A 13,450-nucleotide genomic window follows, 5' to 3' on the forward strand; every position below is an offset into this window, starting at 1 on the left:
AGAAATGGTTGTAATTCCTACACGGTTCATACTACATTTTTGAAAAAAGCCTTAAATGAAAGCTGAGAGTCTGCACTTTAAGCAAGTATTCATTGTTTCATTTAAAACCCATTGTGGTGGTGTACAGAGCCAAAATGACGACAACTGTATCATTGTCCAAATATTTATGGACCTGACTGTACCTATTGCCTAAATATAGTAACCACACACTGCCTCACTGGCTATTATATGTTTGTATGCCCTCGCATAAAGGGTGAACAAAGCTTTAAAGTGTCTGACAACATTATGGAAAGCAGCTCAGACTGTTTCTGGGCGGAGATTTCCCCAGCCAATGAGAGAGCGCAGGTGCCGTGCCCGAGCGAGTCTGAGCGTGCACCAGTGCGAGCCTTGCCTGAACCACTTCTGTGAAGCCTTCTTCCGTACCTCCGGGCTCCGTACACCCGGGAGAGTTGAGCTGATAGGAGGGGCCGAATTTGAATGTGTGTTTACAAACAGCAACTGGAAAATCCTCCAGAACCTACCTTTAAACCAAAACAGCCCTGAAATCAATATTGCCAAACCCATCAGACTGCACCTGAATAAACAGTAAATTCATCATTGTGAATGACACTTTACTGAACCCTTAATTCACCTTGTTGGATGTGAAACAGGAACTTTTAGTGGACTTAAATTGGCAACATGAACATGTCGCAAGTGGTTACATCACAGCCTGTTTTGCTCAATGCTGGAGCAATTTCAAAAACTGTCGGTCCTATTAGTCACAAAAACATGGGACAATAGGGTCTAGGATGAAAAATACCAAACATACTCTTTAACATAGCCACATCTAGAACAGCCCCCAAACCCTCACCTTCTACTGTTACAATAGCTAAACGTACAAGGTCAAAACAGATGCCCCATGATACAGATACCCCCCTAGGAATGAATGTATAGTGATTATTAGTAGGACAGGCAGCACAGCCTCAGAAGCCCATTCCTTAACCAGAGCTTCCATCTGAGCCTGACAATCCTCTTTGACCAGACCAGTGTCTTAAGCTGTTTTACCAGAAGATTACACACCTCCAGCTCTTTACTTTGCTTCATCATAATTAGGCAGAACACAGCTAGAAGTATCATTTGATTGTCATCGTGTACAATCAACCTGACACTTCAGTTTTCACTTTAAAGAGCGTTCTTTAATGTTAACTTGCCTCTATATGAGGACTTTGGGTATGAAAGCAACAAGAAGAGACAAAACGCTGGTATCACATTCATGGTTTGCTGCAGCACCTTAAGCTGGCCAAGCTTCGACTGAAGCTCCTCTGCTTGTTGTAAAGATCGCTCTTTCTCTTGCTGGGCGTTCACCAGCTGGGACTGAGCCTGAATGAGCTGCTGCTCCAGAAAGCAAACCTGCAATGTCACAAACCAAACAAAATATCATTTTAGTTTTCATTCTGGCACAGGAAAGACATATCTGTATTTTCGTGACAAGACAGGAGTTCTATCAGTGTTTATCTAATCTTTAAACCAAGGTGGTCTCACTGATCTACTGATTGACATCTGAAGTGGATAAACATGTATGGTTAAAGGTCTCCGTATCTCATTGCTTATATTGCCACACATATTGTTGTGAATTCTTCCTTACCTTATCTTTATGGCTGCAGAGGGTTGACTCAAGTTCACTGACCTGACACTGGTACAGTGATGTCTGTCTTTCTGCAAGTTTCCTGGGCATAAAAAAAATATAAATATATATATAAATATATTTTGACACATGCACATTAATTCAGAAATGCAACACTGTCTGATCATCTAAGAAGGTGGTCTTAGACTGCACACACTCTCTGATAAAACTGGCACTAAATGATCTGGGGCCACTCACTTTAGCAACTCCAACTTGACACTCAAGTTGATGCTGTTGTGTTTTGATGAACTCAGTTTGTCAGTCAACAGTGCCACCTCCTGGCCAAGACTCGCAATCAGGTCTTCCATTCTAGGACACAACAATGTGATGAGTGAACTGTTGTGGTAGATGCACTATACTTAGGATAGACAGTGGAGCATTTTAGATAACACACACACAACAATTGGAAGAGATGAAGTCATACAAGAACACTATCATCTGATATGGATCAGGCAAGCAGCTGCAGCTGTAAGTCTGGCAGCTCTGGTGGCCTTTTGGCAGCCTACACTGTGTTCAGTTATCATTTTCTAACTTAAATAATAATGACTGAATAGAAGTAAACACAACAATATTTGTTTTTCCATCATATATGAGTAAGAAAGCATTTTCACTTAAAGGGGCAGTTCACCCCCAAATGGTCATAATAATTTCATAATTTTCCTTTGTATCTGAAGTTGCATAGTGTTAGAGATACTAGCCGTAGAGATGTCTGCCTTCTCTCCGACATAATGGGACTAGATGGCACTCGGCTTGTGGCGCTCAAAGGGCTAAAAAAACACATTTGAAAAACTCAACAGCAATGTCTCTTTCCAGAAATCACGACCCGGTTACTCAAGATAATCCACAGACCTTGTTGTGAGAGGTTTCATGTAGGAACCATTTTCTTTCTACAGAACTACACTCACCAACCGAATCACCTAGCAGAAGAAAGTGTGCATCTACTCATGAACGAGAGGCTTGTGCTTGGGGCAGTGCAAGATGTAAACAATAATGGCGTCCTTCTCAACTGAGCTCTGTGACAATAGCTAGCTCAGCAGTGACAGGTGAGCTAGCAGTAGTTGCATGCTTGCATTGTGATTAGGTTGGCAGGTGTAGTTACGAAGGAAGAAAATAGTTCCTACATGAAACTGCTCACAATAAGGTCTGTGGATTATCTTGAGTAACCAGGTCGTGATTTCTGGAAAGAGACATTGCACTTTGAGCACCACAAGCCAAGTGCCATCTAGTTCCATTATATTTAAGAGAATGGCAGATATCTCCAACACTCGACAGCTCACACCAAATAGCCTAATAGCACTACAAGTAAAAGGAAAAGTATATATTTTTGATTTTGGGATGAACTGCCCCTTTAAGGAGAAAAATTTAAAATGACTAATTTATAATCAGAATAGTTGCTGATTCATTTTCTGCCAATTCACTAAATGATTAATCGACAAATCGCTGCAGCTCTCCATTGAATTACCTTTCTTTTTGCTTATTTACTTCACTGGTTTCTTCACTCCCCAGATGTTTTATTGACTGCTATAAAACAGATGAAAAATATATCAGACATAACAGGAGATTAAGTGTAAGTCTAAGGTAGACTGAACATGATCTGTAATTGACTTCTCGTACTTACCAAACAAAGTCTCTCCTGTAGCTGTTCTGTCTCATTGTTAAAATCCTCAGTTAACTTAGGTAGCTGTCTTGAACTACTGGCGACATTAGGACTGGTGATGGCGTTGTGTCCGCATTGTGTCTCGTGAAATAACAGTGAGTACATGTCCTTTACATTCTGTTCCAGTGTCTCTACTCTCCTGTTAAGTGCCAACGTCTCATCCTCCGTCTCCTGCAGCTTCTGGCCCTCTGCCCCTTTGATGTTTTGGAGCTCCTCCAACATGAACAGCATCTTTTCCATCTGACCAACGTGTGTCCTTGAATCCTTCAATCTACAAATGAAAAGATCTGTGGGTCAAAGTGACATGAAACAGTTATTTACAGAAAATTTGATCAGTGTCTTCACCTGAGGTCAGACAGGGCATCCTTCTCCTTCTGCACTTTCTGCAACTTAGTCTGCAGGTTTATGATGGCTTTGTCAAAATTGAATGGCTCTTGCTCAGGTTGATCATGGGTCTGTGACTGAGAGGGTAAAATAATACATTACATGCAGAAAGCATTACCAAATAAGTAATTCAGACAGCATGAATGAATGATATTCATGACTAAAATAAAAGTATGAACCTTGTTGAGCTGCAAGTCAGACAGCTGTTGAAGACAGTCATCTATTGTATTCTCAAACACCTCCCTTCCAGGAGAGCTGTTTTCCCTTTGGGCCACCCCTTGGTCTACGCTATCCAGATCACAGACCAGAGGCTGAGTCATGGCCTGCTGGTGGGTTGAAAGAAAAGTGGAATCCCCAGGTGAGTCATCTGCCAAAAGAGCAAAGGAAGTTCAAAATACACACTGTGCATGTTGTAATAGTTAAAGGTTGGTGAAACATGTCAGTATGCAACAGTTACACGAGCAAGACTTTGACTTGTGTTGAATTACTTTTAAAATACTTTGCTTTCCAGTGTTTTTCCCCTACATACAAGTAAGGGAAAACTCAATGAAAAACTTGAATAAATGAATGGATAAACATATCAAATACAGATGTGTCCATGCACCAGAGCTTACTAAATGGTTTGGTGAGTACAAGAATGACATGAATAAAATTCTATGGCCTTAACTGTCACCAGATCTCAACCCAGTTGAACACGTATGGAAGATTTCGGATCAACATATAACACAGTGCTCTCTGCCAACATCTCCATAAAAACAAAAGATATAAAATATACTTTCATCTTAATAACTATTCAGTAATTTCTGTGATTGTCCTTGATGCTGTATGTCCTTTGTTATGTCTGGCTAGGCTTGTTTTCTTTCCATCTGCTGTACTCAGGTTTGTCTCACAAAAGAGAACTTGAGCTCAATGACATTACAAGATTAAATAAAGGTTGTTTATATAAATGAGGAAACATCTTGGCGACGACAGGTGGTCATGCCTCCAAAAAAGTCCACAGACTTGGCGAGGAGCATTGAAGCTGTTCTGGCGGCCCATGGTGCCCTTACTCCATGCTAAGACACTTCATGTTGGTTTTTCCTTTAATTTGTCACCCATCTTTATCCCTATATCAAGTCTAGTGACAAATATTTTGGATTAACCTTCAGCTTTACCACTTGTAATGGGTTTCAGTCAGTGTATCATAATGTGGGTATTGTGAAAAGTAAAATTATCTCTTATTTTCATGTCTGGCTGCTGCTACACAAACAAAATGTTGCGTGATGCCTCTTGTACTCACCAACATTAAAGCTGTGGCTGTGGCAGCTTTGTCCAGGTGAGCTGTGGACGCCATATGTGCAGCCAAACCTCTCCAAGGCCATTTTGGTTGCATTTTCCACCTCTTCCTGAAGCCTTTGGGTTTCCTTGGTGCGCTTTTCAAGCTCCTCACTGTAAAAATGATCAATGGAGGGATGGAGAGTGTAATTCATAGATGTCAAGTGGACAAAAACAAGGGACTTTTAGAGGTCAGGTCAGGGCTTACAGTTATTAATTAAATTTTATTCAATCCATAAATTTGTTTTGTGTTGTTCCAGTGGGTGTTTTGATGTGGACATTTTGTTAATTGTATTTCATGTTACATATTTTGTGTTGGTCTTCTAATAACTGTTTGTTAACATGGTTTTATAGATCAAATTTGGATCAAATCAAAGTAAACATGAAGCTAAAGCAGTGATTGCTCATTAGTTGGGAGTTGAGCTGAAATATCACATGAGAAAATGAACTAATTATTACAAAACATATGCCATTTTGATGTTGCATTAAATCAGAAGAGTCTATAGTTTTACCTACCTCAATTCATCCAGTGTCAGGCTGTTAAATCTCAGCCGAGGAGAGGCGTCGTGGGTCTCTGTAAAGAAAGTTAAACAAAGGACTTTAACTGACCAATTCCAAAACAGTAAGACAACAAAACTGTTCGTTTAATGACTTAGCTATCTGAGATTTCCAATAACTTAAGCTAACTGTGACTCACCGGTTGTTCTTGTCGTTTTCTGTGTTAGTTTTGTGTGGCTCGGTGGAGATTCAAACTGCAAAACATGAGCGCCATTATTGCTCGTAAAACTCTGAAGATCAGAGGACTGAAACCCCGATGATAACATCTCTGTTCATATCAATAACTAAGCTCTGAGTGTTACTAACTATTAAACAGCTAAAGCTAACATCATCAACTAGCTAGAAAGTTGCCGTTAAGCGTAAAATCACCATGGAAACAGCATCCGTGGCTAATTCCTTGCTAGCGTTACGCTAGCAATAAATTGGTGTATCTTGGCGCTAATAGTTGACCTAGTTAAAATTTATTGACTGGTTATCTTATTCTGATATCTGTTTAAGTAAACCTGATATTGAAACGATAGTAAAAGTAACGTTAGCGCCGACACTTTGAAATAATACGTCAACATCCGCTTTTTTTCCTAGAGTCTGTTATGACGCAATGACGCAATGCAACGGCGTTTCCAGTGGTGCATGATGGTCATTGTCGTTTACTAGCAAGGCAACTGTTTGTTTATTCAGGGCGGACCCTCTCTCTTCAGCAGGGTCCAAGGTTCTTGTTTTTAACATTTGCCGTCCATCGTTAATCATCAAAATGGAAACATGAAGATCTGAGAGGTGTAATTAAGTGTCAGCGTTGTTATAATCCTGTGAGGCGGCGGCCGTTGGGCAAGGTAAGACATCGGTTTGTTGATTTACGTTAGCAAGCAAGCTAAGTTAGCTAATATTGACGTTATATGTGTTTGTGACGCCTTCAGCTTTTTAGCGTTTATTACTGACGTTGTTTTTTCTGTCCATGCTTATTACTTAATGAGCCGAGTAAAGATAAAAGTCTTTATTCGTTCAACCTCCTCTGGAATGTGTAACAGTGACCCTGTTCAGACAAACTGGGTGACCTGGTTTCTCTTGTTGAGCAGGCATTAACATTTAGCCCCTAGTAATGTCAACATTAGCTTAGATTGAGTGTTTAATTAGTTGTGCCTAAGCATATTTATACATAGTATCCCCATTAGTCATCTTATGATATAGTTACAACTGTGTTAAAATTAAGTCATGCAGGAATCAGTAGTTTTGGGCGGTGGGGGAATCTGGCAATGACACCTGACACCCAGTAGGTGTGGTTTAAGAGACAACATTTATAAGCCCTCCTGTCTTTACTCTGGAACATAGGGGAACAGTTGTTGTGGAGTTTTTCTTGCAGCACAATGCAGAACCATTGAAGTATGCTGTTTTCCAGGATGAGGGATCTTCAAGCCATTGACAGCTTGCTCCTGAAAGAGCTGAAGTCATGTCGTGCACAAGAGCACAACTTTCTTCCCAGAGAGGCTGGCCTGAAGCTGATGGAGTCGGCATCCACAGAGGTAACCCACTGACCCACTTTTACATTTTTGGCTGTCTGTGCAGGCTTATGGGATTGCTTAAAATATATTCTAATCCCATATTCAGAATCACAGTGGAGTGTCTGCGAAATGCAGAAACACCAGAGTGGAGGAACTGTGGGGCCTGACCAGTTTCTTTGGCTACAGCACCCAGACGTTTGTTCAAGCTGTCAATTTGCTCGATAGATTCCTCACCATCATGAAGGTAGGAATTAAAAAAACTTTAAGTGTAATATATTGTTTCAAGTTACAATTTTGCGTATTTTTTGCATGTTCAACTTTGCATATTTGCATGTTGCACACATTTGCTCTACTGAGAACTACTTCATATCCCCCTGACTAATATTTTTGCACATTCTGCACAAAAGTGTACAGCTTTTTTATTCTGAAATGGCTATATTTTACATATTTTTTATGTTATAGTGTTTTTTGAAGTATCTGTCTGTATTTTTATTGTAACTTTTCAATCTATATTTATGTTGCAGTACTTTGCCTTATTTTCATTCCCTCTTAATATGTTTTGCGTACGTTTAATTTATGCACCAAATTTCCTTGTACGTGAAAACCTACTTGGTAATAAACCTTATTCTGATTTCTGATTCAAGGTCACGTTCCTGCCACCAGTAAGAAGAAAACGTGACCACAATGATCCTGTTTGACCTTGAATCATGGGATGTTGACTCACATTTAACACTGTTGTGTCATTGTGTCAGGTGCAGCCCAAACACTTGCCCTGTATTGGAGTCTGCTGTCTTCACATTGCAGCCAAAATGGTTGAGGAAGAGAAAAATATCTCACCCACCCATGAACTCATTCGCATCAGCCAAAGCAAGTTCACCGTGTCAGACCTCTGTCGCATGGAGAAGATCGTTTCACAAAAGCTCAGCGTGCAGCCTGAAGCAGTGACAGCCTTAACGTTTCTACACCTCTACTACTCAGCCTTCACATCCCTGTCTGCTGGAAGGTAAACATTTGCTTACTCTTGTTGTTAATGCTAAGGCATTGCTCCACTTTGCATGGAGTTGGTCAAACAGTTTCTGCTGTATGAGCTTTGTACTGGCGGATCACATTAGGATTCCCTCTATATTTTAAGGGAGGAGATCCCAAGCATTGGGAGACTGGAAGCCCAGCTAAAAGCCTGCTTATGCCGGCTTGTTTTCTCTAAGGCAAAAGTAAGGATTGTTCTCAGGTGGCAATTTCACAGCATAGCAGCATTCTCGTTTACCCTCGGGACTTATTAATATGTGTTTTTTGTCTTCCACAGCCATCAGTGCTGGCACTGTCCCTCATTGCTCAGGAGTTTGAAGCCCACCAGTCCATCACCTTGTTGAAGATTGTACAGCAATTCCAAAGACACCTGAAGGTATGAAATCAGCAGGCCTGCAATAGCTGATTATTTTTGCAATTAAAGGATCATTGTGTAGGATTTAGTGGCATCACGAAGCAGAGGTCTCTTCCTCTCCAAATATATCATTATTGTTATATGTAATAATATTTTAGCACTGCATTGTGTGTTAAGACACAGTAAGCTGCATTTAAATATCTTATGTGGCTTACATGCTAAGGTTTTTTACTCTCCAGTTCCATCATTTCTTACATGTCTTTGCTTTGTGTTATAAATACTTGTGTTGCAATTTGTAAAATGTGACATGATGGTGTCACTGCCTGATCACGTGCAGTTATTGTATTCATGTGGAAAAACATTTGTTGATGACAGCATTTTTCAGTCTGCAGCCTCTCAGATGTTTCCTGTTTGTCTTCTTCACAGATCAGCGACAGTGAGCTCCTTCACTGGAAGGAACTTGTGGCCAAATGCATGACTGAATACTGCTCAAGTGAATGTAACAAACCAGACAACAAAAAGCTTGTTTGGATCATTTCCAGAAGAACTGCACAGAATCTTCAGGCCAATCACTTCAGTGTGCCCGGCCTGCCAACTATTCCCGAGGGGAGCTGGGACGAGAGTGAGAGGTCAATAGTCCATCTTTGTATTTATTTCATGCTGCATTTTAAACTGTGCTGCAATGATGAGATATCGACAAAAAGGTAATTCCTGAATGCCAGCAGTGTAATTTTTAAGTCCTCAAATTCATGACTCAGAAAAATCACAGCTAATAACACTAATTATGTAAACAAGTTCAATTTGAGAGTTAAACTAGATCCATTCATGGTTTGACAGTCTTGGCAAGCTAAGCCGTAATTTGCTGCAATTTAGTACGTCACTCTGGCCTTATTAGTGCCTTAGTTGAGCCCTGAACTAGGGCTGCAGCTAACAGTTTGTTTCTCATTGATTAATCTATCAATTATTCTTTTGATCAGCCTAGTCTATCAAATGTCAGAAAGTAGTGCAGACTGTCCATCACAGTTTCAGGAAAAAAGAAAAGATGTCCAGTTAACAATAGCAAAAAGTAGAAATTCTCACTTATGAGAAGCTGGAACCAGTCAATGTTTGATATTTGTGCTTAAAATATGACTAGATATATTATTATTATTAATCATCAAAATTCCACATTAAAGGGCCATCGACTTTGCTCTTTTTTTTCTTAAGTTGAGAAGACAGGTTTTAAAAAATGGTCAGCTGCAGGGGCTCTGACTCCTAGGGGCAGCACTTGTAGCACCGTGCATTTATGCTGCAATACAAACCCCAGCAGTGTCTTGAGACTCTAGACGTCTACACTGCGCTTGACACTGCATGTTTGGCATTTTTATCTGAGTGCTGAGAGTTGAAGTATATTTAAGTTTGGGGTAAAATGCTACACTTGTCACTGTCATTTTTTACCCAGCTGTCCAATCACAGTGGAGGCGAGGCGGCACACATACCACAAAGACCAGCCATCACATCTTACATGTACAAGCGCTGAACAACAACAATGGAGGATAAATATGTTAATACACTGTATAGATATTAATATACACCAAAAACCACTGACAAGTGAAGTGAATAACATTGATCATTTTGTTACAATGCAATGTTATGCTGGGAAACCTTGGGTCCTGGCATACATGTGAATGGCACTTGACACACACTACCCACCCAAACACCGTTGCAGACCAAGTACACCCATTCATGGCAACAACACTCCCTGATGACAGTTGGCCCCTCAGCAGGACAATGTGCCATGCCACACCTAAAAAGACGCTCATGGCCTGAGACACATAAAAAAAGATCTTGACTCTGAAGTATTGAAGCAGGGACACAGGACCTCTGGGAGTGTCCTGTGGTGTCTGGCACCAGAGCATTTGTGTGGATTCTTTTGAGTCCTGTGGGTTGTGAGGAGGGGTATTAGTAGGGCTGGGCGGTATGACAAAATGTTCATATCACGGTTTTAAGAAAAAATCATATCGGTTTCACGGTATTTCATGGTATTTTGCTCAGGTTCGGCCAACTTGACATGCTGCTGTGTTGTGCAACATATGCTCCGCTCCATTAGTGCTGTGCTCGGTTATAACTGTCTCGGACTCGGGACGGGTCGTCTTCGGTCAGGAAAATGCGGCCCGAGCCGTGCTCTAGTGTGCTCACCTGTGTGTGTGCGCTTTGTGTGTGTGTGTGTGTGTGTGTGTGTGTGTGTGTGTGNACGTTGTTTGGGCTATTCAACGGTATTGCGGTATATGAAAAATTCATATCATAACGAAAATAAATACCGGTTTTCGGTACGAACCGGTATACCGCCCAGCCCTAATGTCTCCTATCGTGAACCCACACAGACCGGCAGTGTCGGTCCTCTGTCCCTACATGCTTTAGCCTTCCCTTCATCCTGAGCAATGACTCGACCTTGCGCTGACATTTTACTTCCCGGAACATTCTGTATCAGAGCAACCTGACGCAACAAATGTGTCTCAGCTGAAAAACGCTGCCCTCTAAAGCGCTTTCAAGTGCACCCAGCTGGACATTTCCTGAGGAGCGTCTTGAGATTTCAGATGGGGAAAAAAAGCTTTGGTGGAAATGAGGCCTAAGTTTTTCATAAAATACTGCTTTCAATACGGCTCAATAACATCCTTTGATTAGACCCTCGCTGTAAGCCTTCTTTGTTTGAATGACCCGCCCTAGTCTCCCTCTGATCCACTAGTTCTTCTTGCTGCCTTCGTTGGTTGGATTGGTTAGGTTTAGGCATGGTGAGAGTGAAGTGAGGTTGTTTAGGGTAAGAATGTTGGGGTAAGCCAGTCAGAGGCGGAGTAAATCAGAGAAGGGTGGGTCATGCCTTTGCTAGTACGGTAGAAAATGAACTCTTTGTAAATAGCTACATCTTTAAAACCGCACACTTCCTGTTTATAACACAGGCTTTTCTTAAAGTTTTTTTAAAAAGTTGTCTCTAAGCCAAAGCAGGGAAATCACCAGGGTTATTTTCTTAGAGCTCACTAAACCCCTCCAGAACAACAGAAGACCCCATACAGCGGTTTCTGTCCGTTCACTCATTGATCAATCAGCTAATTGTTTCAGCTCTGCTCTGAATCACCGAGTATTAATGGCCTCCTCTTCTTCCACAGCGAGGACTCCTGCGAAGACATGAGCTGTGGAGAAGACAGCCCCTGCGGTTCGCCAGGAAGTGACGGCGAAGGATCCTTCTTCCCCTCCGCCTTTCTCAACCGCAAAAAGTGACGAGTCCTCATTGTGCAGTAGCAACAGATGTGTATTTTATCCTTGAACTGTATCTGATTTATGGTGGTCGCCATGTATCAAAGCAAACCTGCGTGTTTTACTTGTCATGCCACCGTAGGTACGACAAGAGACAGGTTTCAATCATTAAGTGCCTGTGTTAATTCAGTTTACTGTCCGATTCTTTAATGGTTCAAAAACATATCGTATAAATGCAAAATGGAAATTTGCAATATCTCGGCAGCTTGATAGTAACGCATCTGATTGTCTTTTTTCCAAGATGTTCTCTTTGTGTTTTTTGTGTCCGAGCTCGGCGCATTCCAGGAAAAGCAGTGAAGCACAAGGGAGAACTCGTGTGTGTCAGTCATGAGGTACGCTCACTGTTGAATACCAGCTCACACAATAGCACATCCTCAGTCTTTTTTTAAACCTCTTTTTATACTCAATACCATACATATATACACACATTGTATGTTCTACGTATGTACGCAATCCTAATGTGACATAGAGGACCTTGTAGTGTGAACATACAAGACCGTATTATGCATGGATACATTGAAACGTGATTATGAATGGATGTTTACCAAAATAAGCTTATTGTAAAGAAAATGTTAAAAAAAAATGTACATAACATGTAAAAAAAGGAAAAAACTATGTTTTGTGAATGCCATATAATGTGTGTTGTGTTTGGATAAAATGTGGAGTATTTTGGAAGGTTCAGAAATAATCCTTCCAAATAAAAAATAAACAGATTTTTATCTACCACTTGTTTTTGTTTTTTGTTTCAGTTCACTTGCCTATATTGTGAATTGTCCACTTGGGGTGAACTGGGGCACTGCCCGAAGTTATTTTAGTGTTCACACTTATATTTAAAATGACAGAGCAGAGATAAATATGGGACAATGGGAGTAGTGTTATGATAATACATGTTTACCCACTGAGACCAGCCTAACACACTGACTGTAATTGTGGTTTAAAAGTTGTGAACTTAACAATCTCGAACCGCCACATATAGTTACTAAAACAACAAAGATGGTAGGATAAAACACATGCATAAATGACTGTAAATAATGTTATATCCTGCAGTAATTCCCTGTCGCGAACTCAGGTTTTTACTTCCCTTACATTTAATTTTAATTGAAGTACATATAAGTACTAATGCAGAATGGCCCATGTCATATATATATATATATGTATGTATAATGTTGCAGCTGGTAAAGGTGGAGGTAATTTCAATTACTTTATGTACAGCTGGGCATTTTAGTCTATCAATAATACATCATAATTTATTTGCCGATTAAATTTGGTATTAATTTTAATTGAATTCAGTCTCATCTTAACCTATAATAGCCTAATACATTTCTTTGTTAATATTTTTAATTATTAAATCAAAATGCCTGTGGGTTTAGAAGGCATGTTTTAAAATCGGCAGTAAAATAAATACAAAATATAGCCATCTAAGGGGCCGTATGTACACATGGTGCATTTTTTGCTCTCTATGTAGACATGCGGCAGGTGCGCTCAAACGCCAGAGTGACGCTGTTGCGACACACACACACACTTTCCGGAGTGTGTATTTTTCTTGGTTGCCCTCTGTGATAAACCGAGTTCATTTTTGGGAAATTTTTTGCCCGCACCTTGTGTCGTGACAAGGAACAACCAATCACGGCCATCAGATATCTTTCACTTCTTCGTATATATCGGTCTGTGGTAAATATGGAAAAGTTGATCATTTTGGTGCCAGA

At 40.5% G+C, this 13,450-nt stretch overlaps 2 protein-coding genes across 8 annotated transcripts in view; one reads left to right on the top strand and one right to left on the bottom strand.

Moving 5' to 3' along the window:
- Window positions 1–6,150, bottom strand: part of LOC126394562 (coiled-coil domain-containing protein 158-like) — a 16,542-nt gene extending 10,392 nt beyond the window's left edge. Inside the window, exons 1-11 of one of the 7 annotated variants that reach the window (XM_050051456.1) lie at window positions 5,946–6,148; window positions 5,716–5,770; window positions 5,535–5,592; window positions 4,984–5,132; window positions 3,884–4,071; window positions 3,666–3,781; window positions 3,282–3,591; window positions 3,126–3,184; window positions 1,862–1,972; window positions 1,625–1,706; window positions 1,270–1,389 (exon numbers count right to left, since the gene is read on the bottom strand). In XM_050051456.1, coding sequence (XP_049907413.1) covers window positions 1,270–1,389; window positions 1,625–1,706; window positions 1,862–1,972; window positions 3,126–3,184; window positions 3,282–3,591; window positions 3,666–3,781; window positions 3,884–4,071; window positions 4,984–5,132; window positions 5,535–5,592; window positions 5,716–5,770; window positions 5,946–5,948 — 1,251 coding nt within the window. In that variant the 5' untranslated portion in view covers window positions 5,949–6,148. Of the gene's footprint in view, window positions 1–1,269; window positions 1,390–1,624; window positions 1,707–1,861; window positions 1,973–3,125; window positions 3,185–3,281; window positions 3,592–3,665; window positions 3,782–3,883; window positions 4,072–4,983; window positions 5,133–5,534; window positions 5,593–5,715 lie in introns of all 7 variants that reach the window. The other 6 variants (XM_050051455.1, XM_050051452.1, XM_050051454.1 and 3 more) reach the window with 6 other exon arrangements.
- Window positions 6,151–6,249: 99 nt separating this feature from the next.
- LOC126394566 (cyclin-G2-like) lies at window positions 6,250–12,470 on the top strand. Its single transcript, XM_050051463.1, has 8 exons — window positions 6,250–6,406; window positions 6,970–7,093; window positions 7,179–7,316; window positions 7,825–8,075; window positions 8,205–8,283; window positions 8,376–8,474; window positions 8,880–9,082; window positions 11,597–12,470. Exons 2-8 carry the CDS (start codon window positions 6,971–6,973, stop codon window positions 11,706–11,708), a joined length of 1,005 nt encoding a protein of 334 aa, XP_049907420.1. The 5' UTR covers window positions 6,250–6,406; window position 6,970; the 3' UTR covers window positions 11,709–12,470.
- Window positions 12,471–13,450: the final 980 nt, after the last annotated feature.

The sequence above is a fragment of the Epinephelus moara genome, chromosome 8 (assembly GCF_006386435.1).
Source record: "Epinephelus moara isolate mb chromosome 8, YSFRI_EMoa_1.0, whole genome shotgun sequence".
NCBI lineage: Eukaryota > Metazoa > Chordata > Actinopteri > Perciformes > Serranidae > Epinephelus > Epinephelus moara.

Excerpts from the sequence above, each read along its gene's own strand:
- LOC126394566 (XM_050051463.1), top strand. The coding sequence starts at position 6,971 with ATGAGGGATCTTCAAGCCATTGACAGCTTGCTCCTGAAAGAGCTGAAG. Across the intron at positions 7,094-7,178 it reads TGGAGTCGGCATCCACAGAG|AATCACAGTGGAGTGTCTGC; the intron begins GTAACCCACTGA and ends TCCCATATTCAG. Across the intron at positions 8,284-8,375 it reads TTGTTTTCTCTAAGGCAAAA|CCATCAGTGCTGGCACTGTC; the intron begins GTAAGGATTGTT and ends TGTCTTCCACAG.